Source organism: Moschus berezovskii, chromosome 2, assembly GCF_049115385.1.
Source record: "Moschus berezovskii isolate FMDL1 chromosome 2, NW_MosBer_1.0, whole genome shotgun sequence".
NCBI lineage: Eukaryota > Metazoa > Chordata > Mammalia > Artiodactyla > Moschidae > Moschus > Moschus berezovskii.
Window position 1 is genome coordinate 15305327 of NC_142461.1, and position 14695 is coordinate 15320021.

The 14695-nt window shown below is 36.3% G+C and overlaps 1 protein-coding gene across 15 annotated transcripts in view; it reads left to right on the forward strand.

Annotated features, from left to right (window-relative positions):
• S100PBP (S100P binding protein) overlaps positions 1 to 14695 on the forward strand; it is a 35897-nt gene that overhangs the window by 14045 nt on the left and 7157 nt on the right. For 2 of the 15 annotated variants that reach the window (XM_088844650.1, XM_088844646.1), the window contains one exon: positions 4378 to 5426. The exons of the other annotated variants lie outside the window; for them this stretch is intronic. Coding sequence is in view for 1 of the 2 variants with exons in the window: in XM_088844646.1 (XP_088700772.1) it covers positions 4378 to 4418 (41 nt within the window). In the remaining variant the exon portion in view is untranslated. Of the gene's footprint in view, positions 1 to 4377; positions 5427 to 14695 lie in introns of those variants that run through there. 15 annotated transcript variants of the gene reach the window in all.

Consider the following 14695-nt stretch of genomic DNA (forward strand, 5'->3'; position numbering starts at 1 on the left):
GCTTTAGTACCGTTTGAAAATCCTTACACAGCTGTTGTTCATCTAATGGTTTGAACATTCATTGGTGATCTCTGAATTAGCTACTACACAGTTGCATAGGAAATGTTTGTTTTCTAAATATATCATTTCTTCTAGAATTACTAGTTGTTAATTCTTGTATGGAGAATTTAATGTTTTTTTAGTATCACTATTATGGTTTCTTTAAAAAATCGATATCTTCTAATCAGTTATAGTCATTACCCTTTTTGTTGCTTAATTTGTTCCGGTTTTGACCAATGAGAAATCCTTTAAGTGGGCTCCTATGTCTTCTGTCACGTGAAATTTATCATCTTTAGCCATTTTTAAGTGTATAGTTTAGTAATGGTGTTTACTCACATTGTGAAACAAATCTCTAAAACATTTCTGTCTTGCAGATCTCAAACTCTGTACCCATTAAAAAATAACTTCCCCCAGTACTCCTCCAAAGCTCCTAGTAACATCATTCTACATTTTGTTTCTATGAATTTTTATACTTTATAGAATCGTACCATACTGGACTTTTTGTGACTGGTTTATTTGACTTATTATAATGTCCTCAGGTTCATCTGTGGTATAGCATGTGCCAGAATTTCCTTCCTTATGGATGAATAATATTCCATTGTGTGTATAATATATACCACATTTTGTTTATCCATTCCCCCTTTTGTGGACATTTGGATTGCTTCCACCTCTTCGCTGTTGTTAATAGTGCAGCTTATGGACATGGGTGTGCATACCTCTTTGAGACCCTGCTTTCAGTTCTTTTGGATATGTCTCCAGAAGTGGGATTGCTGGGTCATATGGTAGTTCTGTTTCTAATTTTTTACTTTCATAGTGTTTAACACAGTGATTGTATGATAGTATTTTGGAATCTCACCAACAATGCACTTGAGTTCCAGCTTTTCTACATCCCCACGATTGCTTGCTATTTTCTGTTTTCTGGTGGTAGCTTTCCTAATGATTCTTAAATCAGGATTCATTATTTGTATTACAACTAAGTAAATACTGTATACTTCAAAGCCAAGTGGTATAGTACTATGGTTTCATTTTTCTTTCTTGAATTTATTTGTTTTTCTGGAGTTGTTAATTACCTCGCTTTTTAAAAATTACAAATGAATTTATCTTTAATTTTTTTACAAGTGCAACTTATATTCTTATTAGTATTCCCCCTTCTTCCCCTTAGAGAAGGAAATAGCAGTCCACTCCAGTACTCTTGTCTGGAGAATTCCATAGACAGAGGAGCCTGGTGAACTACAGTGCATGGGGTCACAGAGTCAGACACGACTGGGCGATTATCATTCACACTTACTCACTTCTTCCCCTGCAAATGCTCAGATATACCCAATAATTATCAATTCCTTTTTAATTATTTTCTGAGACTTTCTTCCTCGAGCCTTCTGTTCTTCTGCTCTTCTGTACTGCTTGTTCTTTAGGCCTGCTGCAGAGCTGTCATTTCAGTATTTTCCTTTACTGCCCTTTTGGGTTAAATCCTGTTTTCTAAATTCCATTTCTTCCTCTTTCTTGATCTTTGTCTTAGTGAAACACATCTTCTGAGAATTTCTTTTTTCTTTTTTGAGAATTTCTAAGTAACGGCGTATAGGAAATAAGTTTGTGGGGCTCCTTCATATCTGAAAATGTCTTTGTCCTCGTTTTGATTGATGGTTTGATAGAGAATTCTAAGTTGAAAAGTCATTTTTGCTTAGAAATTTGAAAGCATACATCCAGTGTTGCTGTTAAGAGATCTAGTTTCAGTTTAATTTTTTAAAAATATTCATTTATTTGCTTTTGGCTACATTGGGTCTTGGTTGTAGCTTGCAGGATCTTTGTGGGCGTGGGCTTCTCTCTAGTTGTGGCCTACAGGCTCTAGAGCTTGGGGGCTCAGTAACCCTGGGCATGTGGGATCTTAGTTCCTGAATCAGGGATCGAACCCTCATCCCCTGCATTGAAAGGCAGATTTCCAACCACTGGACCACCAAGGAAGTCCCTCAGTTTAATTTTTATTTCTTTGTACGTGACCTGTTTTTTCTCTCTGAAAATTTTTAGAGTCTTTTCTATCCACTGTATTTGATAATTTATACTCATTGAGATATCTTGGTACAGGTTTTTTTTAACATTTTATTTTTTTTTAAGTATTATTTATTTGGCTGTGTCAGGTCTTGGTTGTGGCATGCAGGATCTTCGTTGTGGCTTGTGGGATCTTTTTAGTTGCAGCATGTGGGATTCTTTAGTTGGGGCATGGGAATTCTTAGTTGTAGTATGTGGGATCTGGTTCCCTGACCAGGATCAAACCCCCGGCCTCCTGAATTGGGAGCACGGAGTCTTAGCCCACTGGACCACCAGGGAAGTCCCTGTAGCTATTTTTCTTCTTCCATTCTTTGTACTTTATAGACATTCAGTGGGTCTTTTTAATTTGGACATGTATTTCTCAATTCTGAGAAGTTCTTATATTTCTTAGATAATTGTTTCTTCTCTGTATAATCTGTTCTCTAAGAAATTCCTAATAGTTAGATATTGAACTTCCAGGAACTGATCTTCTATGTCTCTTATCTTTTCTTTCCTTTTTCTACCTGTCTCTCTTTCTGTTAATATTTTCTGGGATATTTTCTATTCTTGTATTGACTTCTTTATTTTTACATTCACATATTTCCAAGAATTCTTTCCTGTTTGAGCCTTTTTTCTTACCATATTCTTATTTTATGAATTAATTTCTTATTTCTCTCCAGATATTTTTTCCCTTTTGAGTTATGATTGATAAAATACAATAAACTGTACAAATTTAAATGCAATTTGTTAAATTTTGACATATGTAAACACCCTGAAACTAACCGCAACCAAAATAAAACTACTAATACCCCAAAATTTCTTTGTGCCCCTTTGTAATTCTTCCCTTTCTCTCTTTTCTTACTCCCTCCACTCTGTAGGCCATCACTGGTTTGCTGTCATTTTATGCACTTCTTTGAGCATGGCGTCTTTCCTAAAACATAATTATTTTGAAATTCATCATATTCTTGGTAGTTTACTCCTTTTTATTGCTGAGTAGTATTCCCTAATAGCTCTATCACAGTTTGTGTATCCATTCATCTGTTGATGGACATTTGGATTGTTTCCAGTTTTTGGCTATTTAATAAAGCTGTTATAAACTTTCATGTACAGATCTTTGTATGGATATGCTATAAATGACAGGGTCATGGTAGATATGTTTAACTTGAGAACCTACCAAACTATTTTCCAGAGCGGTTATACCACTTTATATACCCAGTGTATGAATTCCAGTTGCTACCATCTTTACCAAGATTTATTCATTGCTAGTATATGGAAATTCAGTTGATTTTTGTACATTGATCTTATATTCGACAACCTTGCTAAATTGATTTATTAGTTTTGGTACCTATTTTGTAGATTCCATCAGCTTCTACATATACAATCATGTCATTAGCAAATAAATACATTTTTACTTGTTCATTTCCAATTTGGATGCTGTTTTATTTATTTTTCTTGGACTTATTGTGCTGGCTAGAACCTCCAGTACAATGTTGAATACAAGTAATACAAGTAATTTTCTGTTGCTCTTAAGAGGAAAACGTTTAGTATTTCACCATTAACTATTATGTTAGCTTTATGTTTCTTTTTGAATACCCTTTATCAACTTGAGAATGTTCCCTCATATTTAAGATCTGTTGAGAGGTCTTATTAGAAATGAGCATTGGGTTTTATCAAATACTTTCTCTGCATCTATTGAGATAATCATACAATGTTAGAGAATTATATTCTTTGATTTTCCATTGTTAAACCAATCATGCATTCCTGGTCTTATGCATTCTGTACTTGGTCTTAAGTATTATCTTTGTAATAATAGCATTGGGTTGATTTGCTAAAATTTTGTCATGAATTTTGTTATGAGTCTATCTTCAAGGGATCTGGTCTGCACTTCCTTGTAATCTCTTTGTGTGGTCTTGGTAGCAGAGTAATGTTGGCCTAACAGAATGAACTGAGAATTCTCTGGAAGAATTTGTATAGAAAAACTGGTATCCCTTTTGGGGTGAACTTGGGTAATCTTTCAAGGAATTTATTTCATTTAAGTTGTTAAATTAATTGGCCCACAGTTAATAATATTCCCTTGTAAGCCTTTTATGTAGTATCTAGTGATATCTTTCCCATTTTTAATATTGATCATTTGTGTTTTCTGTCTTCTAATCAGTCTGGTTTAAAACTTTATAAACAGTATTTTTTTTTTCTTTTTTAAAAATAGCCTTTTCATTGATTTTTTTTCTATTTTTTTTGTTTTACTAATTTCATTCTGATATTTATTGCTTCCTTTTTTCTGATTACTTTGAGTTTCATTTGCTTTTCTTTTTCTAGTTTTCTTCAGATGGTTGCTAACTCACTGGAAAAGAGTCTGATGCTAGGAGGGATTGGGGGTAGGAGGAGACGGGGACGACAGAGAATGAGATGGCTGGATGGCATCACCGACTCGATGGACATGAGTTTGAGTGAACTCCGGGAGTTGGTGATGGACAGGAAGGCCTGGCGTGCTGTGGTTCATGGGGTCGCACACGACTAAGTGACTGAACTGAACTGAACTGCAGATCATTGATTTCAGACCTTTCATTTCTAATTTAGTGAAGGATGTTAGGGGCAAGAGGAGAAACTCATGCCATCAATCTGGTATATTTCTCTGGAAATAAGCCTTAACTTTTTCTTTTTTTAAGTCAGCTTTATTGTAGTATGTTTTAATGCAATAAAATGCACCCATTTTAAGTGTACACTTTGGTGAGTTTTGACAGTTTTATGTACTTGTGAGATCATCACAGCAATCACAATTGATAAAACATTCCCATCACCCTAAAAATTTCCCTTGTGCTCCATCCCAGTCAGTCTGTCCCTGCCCCAACTCCAGCTTTGGGAAAGTACTGATTTGTTTTTGGTCACTGTGGATTAGATTTGTCTTTTCTAGGATTTCATATAAATGGAATCATGCAATATGTGCTCTTGTGTTTGGTGTTTTACTTGGAACAACAACAAATGACTTCATATTGTTGATTGTATCAATAGTTTTATACTTTTTCACTGCTGAATTTTTCCTTGTATAAATATACCACAGTTTAGTCATTTGTTGATAGACATTTCTGTTTCTAGTTTTTTGTTATTATGAATAAAGCATCTATGAACATACATATATGGGATTTTTGTGTTAACATGTGTTCATTTTTCTAAGGTAAATAATTAGGAGTGGAATTACTGAGTCATTTAATATCTGTCTTTTTTTAACTCTATAAGAAACTTCCAAACTGTTTCCAAAGTGATTATACTATTTTACGGCTTTTGTAAGGCAAAGTCTTAGGCTTTTTGTTGTGATTGTTTTGTTTTTAAATATGAGTATCTAGTTCTAACATTAAAAAGATATTTTCCATGGGTTTACTTCTGAATTGTCTGTTCTGTTCCATTGGTACATGAGTCTTTTCTTATGTCAATATTACTATAACTTTACAGAAAGTCTTAAAATTGTTTGGTTCTTGGGATTTCCATAATTTTAAAAAATCAGTTTCAACATGTCAGTTTATTTAAAAAAAAAAAAATACCTGTTGGGTATTTCATTGGGATTGTGTTGCATCTGTAGAACAGTTTGGGGAAAGTTGATATTATAATGATTTTGAGGCTTCCAATCCATGATGAGGATCATGGATGAGGATATATCTGCCTTTATTTCTGTGTTTAATTTCTTAGCAGTTTTTTGTGCAGGTCTTGTACATACTTTGTTAAATTAATTCATAAGCATTTGTGCTTTTTATGGTATTGTAAGTGATAAAATTTCAATTTCTCGCTGGTCATTGCTAGCATATACATACAATTTTTTTTTGTTAGTATTTATTTACTTTATTCGGCTTTTCTGGGAGAAGAGGATGACAGAGGATGAGGCGGTTGTGTTGGGTTTTTTTTTACAATTGATTTTTTATGTTGAACTTCACGTCCTACAACCATGCTAAATTTTTCTGTTAACTTCTGGTAACTTTTTGATAGACTCCTTAGACTATGTTAACCCGACCTTATCTGCAAATAAGGACAGTTTACTCCTTCCTTTCCGATCTATAAGCTTTTTATTTCTTTCCTGATAGCACTTCTAGTACATTATTAGGACCTCTAGTACATTAAGTATGATACATTGGATATAACTTTATCAGAGATGCTCTTTATCAGGTAAGGAAGTTCCCTTTTTATTAGTAGTTTGGTGGGAGTTTTTATCATGAATAAGTGAACTTTGTCAAATGAATTTTGAGTCATGTAGTGTTTCTTCTTTTTTCTATAATGTGGTGTATTACATTTATTGACCTTTTTTGTATGTTAGACCAACTTGCATTCCTGGGATAAACTCACTAGGTCTTGATGAATTATCTTTAGTCAATATACTAGTCTTTTTAGTTTTTTTTTGTTTTGTTTTGTTCATGAGGAATATTGGTCTTTAATTTTTCTTGTATGTATTGTCCTCTTCTGGTTCAAGCATCATGGTGATGCTGGCTTCATACAATTAGTTGGGAATTGTTTTCTCCTCAGTTTCTCAGTTTGTTGCAGGGGTGGTATTGTTTCTTCCTTTATAAGTTTGATAGAATTTGCTCAAAAAGCCTGGAGTTTTCTTTTTGGCAGGGTTTCTAACTACAGATGTATTAATAGTAGATATAGGGCTTTTCAGAATTTCTTTATCATCTTGAGTCCATTTTAGTAATTTGTCTCTTATAAGGAATTTGTCCTTTTTATCTAAGTTGATTACTTTATTAGCATAAAATTATTCTTAATAGTTCCTTATTGTTTTTTTACTGTAGGATCTGTAGTGATGTTCATTGTTTAATTTCTAATATCGGTAATTTGTCATTTTTTTCCTTAAATCTAGTTAAAGCTTTATTAATTTTATTTTTCCCAAAAAAGTAAGTCTTTAGTTTCATATTTCTGTATGATTTTTGGCTATTTTCTTTTCTTCACTTTATTATTTCTTTTCCATTTACTTTGGGTTTAATTTGCTCTTGTTCTCTAGCTTTTATTGTGGAAACTTAGAGCACTGATTTGAGACCTTTCTAACTTCTGTAAGCATTTAAAGTCTCAGATTTCCCTCTAAGTGCTACTTAGGTACATCTCACAAATTTGATGTGTGTTCATTTTCATTTCGTTCAAAGCAATTTCTAATTTCCCTTGTGATTTCTTGAAGTGTGTTGCTTTATTTCCAAATATTTAGGAATTTTCAGCTATCTTCCTGTTATTTTTTAGTTTAATTCTCTTACTGTTAGAGAATATACTTGTTGTGATTTCAGTCCTTTTAAATAAACTGTGGCTTACTTTATAGGCCAGCATATGGTCTATCTTGGTGAATGTTCCATCTGTACTTGAAAATGTATATTCTGATTTTGGTAAAGTGTTCTGTAAATTTCAATGAGGTTTTGGTGGTTGATAGTGGTGTTCAATTCTATATCCTTACGGATTTTTTAATTAAAAAAGAAGTGTTCATATCTTTAACCCTAGTTGAAGATGTTTTTACTCCTCTTTTCAGTTCTGTCATTTTTGCCTCATGTATTTTGAAACTCTGCAATTTGATGCATAATACGTTTAGGAATATTATGTCCTTGTGATAAATCTACTCCTTTATCATTATGAACTCTCTATACTCTTAGTAATATTTCTTGTTTTGGAGTCTTATTTTTTTAATATTAATATTGCCATTTGAGCTTTCTTTTGACTAGTATTTTCATGGTATGTTTTTTTTCATCCTTTTACTTTTTAACCTAGCTATATCTTTGTGTTTAAAATGGATGTCTTATAGACAGCATATAGTTAGGTCTTGCTTTTTTCCCCTAGTCTCACAATCTTTTAATTCAAGTGTCATTTCAGTTATATTTAATATAATTATCAGTGTGGTTGGATTTAAATCTAACATTTATCACTTGTTTTCTGTTTGTCTACCCGTTCTTTGTTTCTTCTTTCATCTCTTCCTGCTTTTTTTTGAGTATTTTCTTTTATCTCCATGCTTGATTTACTACCTATACCTCTTTGTTTTATTTTCAGTGGTTATTCTAGGATAGTAGTTTTCAAAGTTTTTGGTCTCAGGACTCATTTGCCGTTTTACAAATTATTCATACTGTTAAAAATTGAGGGTCCCAAAGTGTTTCTGTTTGTGTGCATTATTGTTGGGGTCCTTTGTGGACTGGGGACCTGGTGGTCCGGAGACGATGATAAGAGTGAAAGAGAGAAAGAGGCTGATACTCCCTAGTTTATGCAGAAAACCAATAAAGTCCTTGGCACAGGACTTGTGTCTCCCACGAAGGCACCAGGCGCCCTCTTGAGGGGGAGTGAAGGCACAGGGCGCCCTCTCGAGGGGGAGTGAAGGCACAGGGCGCCCTCTCGAGGGGGAGTGAAGGCACAGGGCGCCCTCTCGACGGGGAGTGAAGGCACAGGGCGCCTTCTCGAGAGAGTCTTAGAAGCCCGGGCAGGAAAGTGGGCAAGACGGGTCTCTACATTCTAAGGAATCAGCCGAGGGGAGAGAAAGAGAGAGAGAAGGAAAGAAAGACAGAAAGACACGGGGACCCAAGCTCTGATGGAACAAAGGTAATTTAATGATTTCTTTGTGAGTATATAAAGGCTGTGGTACAAGAAATTTCTTTCAACAGTGATAAAGATCAGAAAACCAAACGTACAGTAACTGTTACCAAGGGAACCAGGGGTTAATAATGGTCACAAGGTCAGGAGACAATCCATATCTCAAGGAAAAGGGGGAAGAGACTAAGCAGTTTTGTCGTCAAGAGAATGTTTACTAGAGGAGAGCCAAGCCTGGCTCACACAATGACTCCAGTTCCTGGGAGAAGCTTGCTTACTCCACTTGAAAAGAAACAAAGGACTTGTGAGAAACAGCACATAGGAATTCTCCTGTTAAGCATTCCCTGACACATTATATCTGTCTTTATGCAACCATATTAAAAGTTATAAATGATAAATTATTGAAATATTTATTTATATATTTTAAGGTAACAAATTCATTGCATGTTAACATAGTGTTTTTATTAGAAGGAACTGTAATTTTCAAAACAAAGGCAAAATTTTGGGACTTTCCTGGTGGTCCAGTGACTAAGAAGATTCCATGCTCCGGATGCAGGGGGCCTGGGTTCAGTCCCTGGTCAGGGAACTAAGATCCCATATGCCACAACTAAGACCTGGTACAGCCAAATAACTTCATTAAATAAATAAAAACACTTTAAAAATTTTTTTAGGGAGAAGAATGCAATGATTACATTTAATATCTGGCTTAATAGAAAACTACCAGATTCCCATATGTGGTTCTGGGTTCCATATCATGTCATGTAGCCTCTTGAAAACTCCCCAGTACACTGGCAAGTAGCAAGTAGTAAAAGCAAATAGCATCTTAATGTTGTTACAAAAATAGTTTTGATCTTGTGAAGGCTTTGAAGAGTACTGAGAACTCCTGGGGACCATGGGACATACTTTGAGAACTGTTGCTCTATAGATTACAGTACAGATCTTTAATCATTCTACCTTCAAATAGTTTACCACTTACTGTTAAGCTTCCCTAGTGGCTCAGATGGTAAAGAATCTGCCTGCCATGCAGGAGACCTGAATTCCATCCCTGGGTTGGGAAGATCCCCTGGAGAAGGGAATGGCAACTTACTAGAGTATTCTTGCCTGGAGAATTCCATGAACAGAGGAGCCTGGCAGCCTATAGTCCATGGGTCTCAAAGAGCTGGACAGGACTGAATGACTAATACTTTAACATATACTGTAAGGCTCTAACAATAGTACCTTTCTGAATCTCCATTTTTTTGCTATTGATTTCATATATATATATTATAAACTTTTCAGTATATTATTTCTTTTACTGTAAGTAGTTATCTTTTTTTTTTTAATTTCTTGGCCATGCTGCATGACATGCAGAATCTTTGTTCCCTAACCAGGGATCAAACCCACACCTTCTGCAGGGGAAGCGAGAAGTCTTAACCATTGGACCTCCAGGAAAGTCCCAAGACGTTATCTTTTAAAAATGTTTTTTAAATGAGAAAAGGATTTTTATATTTACTCACATATTTCCATTTCCAGTGCTCTTGATTTGTTTCCCACATTTTCTTTTTTCCTGGTGAACTCCTTTTAGTTTCTCATAGTGCAGATCTGCTGGTGATGAAGTCTCTTTGCTTTTGTTTACTTATTTTATGTTTGCTGGACCTTCATTTAGTATTTTAATTTTGAAAAATTATAAGCTCCTAGACTCATAGAAAATTTCAAGGCTCATCTTAGTTGTTTCCCTTCAAGTTCAGTTCAGTCGCTCAGTTGTGTCCGAATCTTTGTGACCCCATGGACCAAAGCACGCCAAGCTTCCCTGTCCATCACCAACTCCTGAAGCTTGCTCAGACTTATGTCCATCCAGTAGGTGATGCCATCCAACCATCTCATCCTCTGTTGTCCCCTTCTCTTCCTGCCTTCAATCTTTCCCAGCATCAGGGTCTTTTCCAATGAGTCAGTTCTTCGCATCATGTGGCAAAGTATTGGCGCTTCAGCATCAGTCCTTCCAATGAATATTCAGGACTGATTTCCTTTCAGACTAAAGGAATTTGTGATCTTCCCTTACAGATCACAGTTCTGAGCAGTCTGAAAAGAGTTGTTTCATACATTTTGCCTAGTCTCTAGTGGCTTACAGTAGAGATATGCCCATTCGTTATGATTAGAAGTAGAAGTCTCTGCTTTGATTTTTTGCTGAAGATCATAAGCAGCAATGGTTATGTAAATTCTGTTTCTGTATTTACCAGTACTGTTGAGGACATTCATACATCATTCAATATCCCCTATATAATACAACACTGCAGAAGTGAGTTATATAATTCCTGTTTCTTTTGCTTTTTGCCTTGTGTGCATGGAAAATCAGTCAAGATTTGTACTAAATCATCACAGGGGTTTTTGTTTGTTTGCTGTTTTTTTGGCCATACGTCACAGCATGTCGGATCTTAGTTCTGAGAGCAGGGACTGAACCCATGTCTCCTGCATTGGGAGCATGGAGTCTTAACCACTGGACTGCAAGCGAAATCCTTTATCATAGTTCCGTTGACCTGGAGGTGACATATTTGCATTCTTGCTTTCTGGTTAATCTTTTTTTTTCTTTTTTTCTGTTTTGATTGCACCACATGACTTGTGGGATGTGGGATCTTAATTCCCCTACCAGGGGTTGAACCTAGGGCCCTCAGCAGTGAGAGCTCAGAGTCCTAACCATTGGACTGCCAGGGAATTCCCTACTCCTCCTATTTAATTAATTTCTTTGTAAAAGAGTCCCTTGGACAGCAAGAAGATCAACCAGTCAATCCTAAAGGAGATCAGTCCTGAATATTCATTAGAAAGACTGATGCTGAAGCTCCAATACTTTGGCCACCTGATGGGAAGAACTGACTCATTGGAAAAGATCCTGATGCTGGGAAAGATTGAAGGTGGGAGGAGAAGGGATGTCAGAAGATGAGATGGTTGGATGGCATCACTGACTCAATGGACATGAGTTTGAGCAAGCTCCAGGAGTTGGTGATGGACAGGGAAGCCTGGCGTATTACAGGCCATGGGGTCACAAAGAGTCAGACATGACTGAGTGAATGAACTGAAAAGCGGTAGCCTATAACCCTGTAGTACAGTTTTTTTTCTTTCCTTTCTTTTTCATTCCCTCCCCTGTACTAGGTATTTTTTTATTACGTTAAATAGAGACATTGTGATTGCCTTTAAGTAACTGAATTTAAGGATTTATAGGAAAAGATGAAGATTAGAGGCTCAACAATGTAGCTCTGTCTCATACTAAAAAAGAATCAGCCATAGAGCCAGGCCCCTTCAGAAACAGGTGCCTTTTGTTTCCTATGTAATATTTTTTCCCTGCTGAGTTAGTGATTCTGATCCTTCTAATCTGTCCTCATAACTAGTGCTTCTGCTGTTCTTTACTAGCTATCTCAAGTGTCCATCCTGTCCTAGAGCCCTGCCTGTGTGTGCTGTTCTCTCTCTTCTTATTATTTAAGCTCTTGTTCACATTCCAAGAGAGAGTATCTGATTGATTCACTTAATGATATGCTGGTGCCAGGCCAGCTCTTAGATCATTAGCCAGCACAGAGAGTCTTTGTTCTTGGTCACATGGTACAAAGTATGGTGATGTGTAAGACCTGTCAGAAGGGCCATTGGCATAGCACGCATTCAACATTATCATTCCTCCTTCTTTATAACAATTGATTTACTTTTAACCTATTAAGGATAGTTACTAGACTGGATTTTCCCCAAAGTCAGTCAGCTGCATATTTATACATTAAGGTTTTAGTGAACTGCTGATCCCATGTTTGAAATGTTGAGGTTTTTTTCCTCCTAATTTCATTCTTAGATGAATTTCATTCTTAGCTGCAAAATGAAGGACAGTCTTCACCACCTTTTAGCCATAGCTTAAAATAAAACCATGGTCCTGATTGTTGGTCCAAGAAAGCCCATCTGTTAAAAACTATGAAGAGAAGAGAAAAGTAAAGTGTTTCCATTCTTGTTAGCATCTCTAAATTTGTAGGAAGAAGAGATTGAAGCTATGAGCTGAAATAAGGTTTTTGGATTAATAACTCCATATGGGTTTGAATCCTGACTTTCCCATTTACTCGATGATAGTTGAGTATCAGGCTCCCCCAGTGGCTCAGCTGGAAAGAATCCACCTGCAACATAGGAGCTGGAGGAGATGCAGGTTCAATCCCTGGGTTGGGAAGATCTCCTGGAGTAGGAAATGGCAACACACTCCAGTATTCTTGCCTGGAGAATCCCACGGACAGAGAAGCCTGGCAGGCTACAGTCTAGGGTTGCAAAGAGTCAGACACAAATGAAGCGACTTAGCACGCACACACAGATGAGTATCTTTTCTAAGTTTCAGTTTATTCATGAATAAAATGGAGATTATGGTATTTGCCTCATGTAGGTGTTGGGATTAAATGATAGGATATATGCAAAGTCATGAAATTAAAAGATGATTGCTCCTTGGAAGAAAAGCTAAGACAAACCTAGACAATATATTAAAAAGCATAGACATTACTTTGCCAACGGAGGTTTGTATAGTTAGTCAAAGCAATGGTTTTTCCATGTATGGATGTGAGAGTTGCACCATAAAGAAGGCTGAGTGCCGAAAAACTGATGCTTTTGAACTGTGGTGTTGGAAAAGACTCTTGAGAGTCCTTTGGACTGCAAGGAGATGAAAGCAGTCAATTCAGTCCTGAATGTTCATTGGAAGGACTGATGCTGAAGCTGAAGCTCCAATATTTTGGCCACCTGATTCGAAGAACTGAATCATTAAGAAAGGCCCTGATGCTGGGAAAGAGTGAAGGCAGGAGAATGGGATGACAGAGGATGAGATGGTTAGATGGTATCACCGATTCGATGGACATGAGTTTGAGCAAGCTCCGTTAGATGATGAAGGACAGGGAATCTTGGCGTGCTGTAGTCCATGGGGTTGCAAAGAGTCGGACACAACTGAGTGACTGAACAACAACAACGCAAAGCAGTTAGCCAAGTGCTTTGCATATAATAAATAGTTGAAAAATATTAGTTCCCATTATCTCTAGATCATTGTCTTACTATTACTAAAGGTTACCCTGGTACATCAATAAGTTCAAAGTGCTAATGAAAATTAACATTTCTTGATGCATAAGCTGAGACCTAATTATTGGCCTTTGTTTATTCAGTGCTGTGTTAGGTACCAACTGGGTATACAGGACATTTTGCAATATATGATTCTTGTTTTCTAATCCCCACAGTGAAATATCAATCCTAGACAATGTTTAAGGAAACTCAACCCTGTGATGGTATTATTTTGTTGGAATTGGGACTCTAATTAGCTGTGTGAATTACCTCTCTGTGCCTCAGTTTCTTCATCTGTAAATTGGAGGAAATACCTTATAGGATTGTTGTAGGAATAAATGAGCTAATATATGTGAAGCACATAGAATACTGCCTGATACATGGTAAATGCTAGCATTTGAATACTTGGAATACTTGGGCCTAATCGATCAGCCATTTTCTTCTCTTAAAGTGAATGAGTTTCTTTGTTGGAGGTTTATAGTGTATCTTTAGTCTCCAACATCAGGACAGTTGAGTCTAGGTGCAAGAGTTGAGTGAGCTGAAGGACATGATTTGAAGATTATCACGTTCCATTTTGAGATTGGACACTAGACTTTTCATATCTTGCCAACCCTCCTTTGGTGATCCTTTGTCAGAAAAAAATGTGTCTTGAAATTCTTACAAACCTGATTTCCTCGCCAAAGAACACTGAAATGTTCTTTTTGTGGGGAGTACAAGAAGGGGACTGCGAATGATGTGAAAGTATGATAAAGGAAAGGCAATTTGAATAGAGAACTTTGATTTTAGCTTAACAAATCAAATTGGCCAGGGATTTTCTAATCATAAGCTACCTCTCTCTTAAAGGGAAAACTCATTTCTGATTCGTATTTCCTTCTCAAGAAGTGAGATTAATATGTTTTATTTCCATATTAATGAGATTGAACATCTTTTTGTTATGTTTATTGATTGAAAAAGACCCTGATGTTGGGAGAAGGAGATGGTTGGATGGCATCATCTACTCATGGATGAGTTTGAGCAAGCTCTGGGATAGTGAAGGACAGGGAAGCCTGGTGTGCTGCAGTTCATGGGGTCA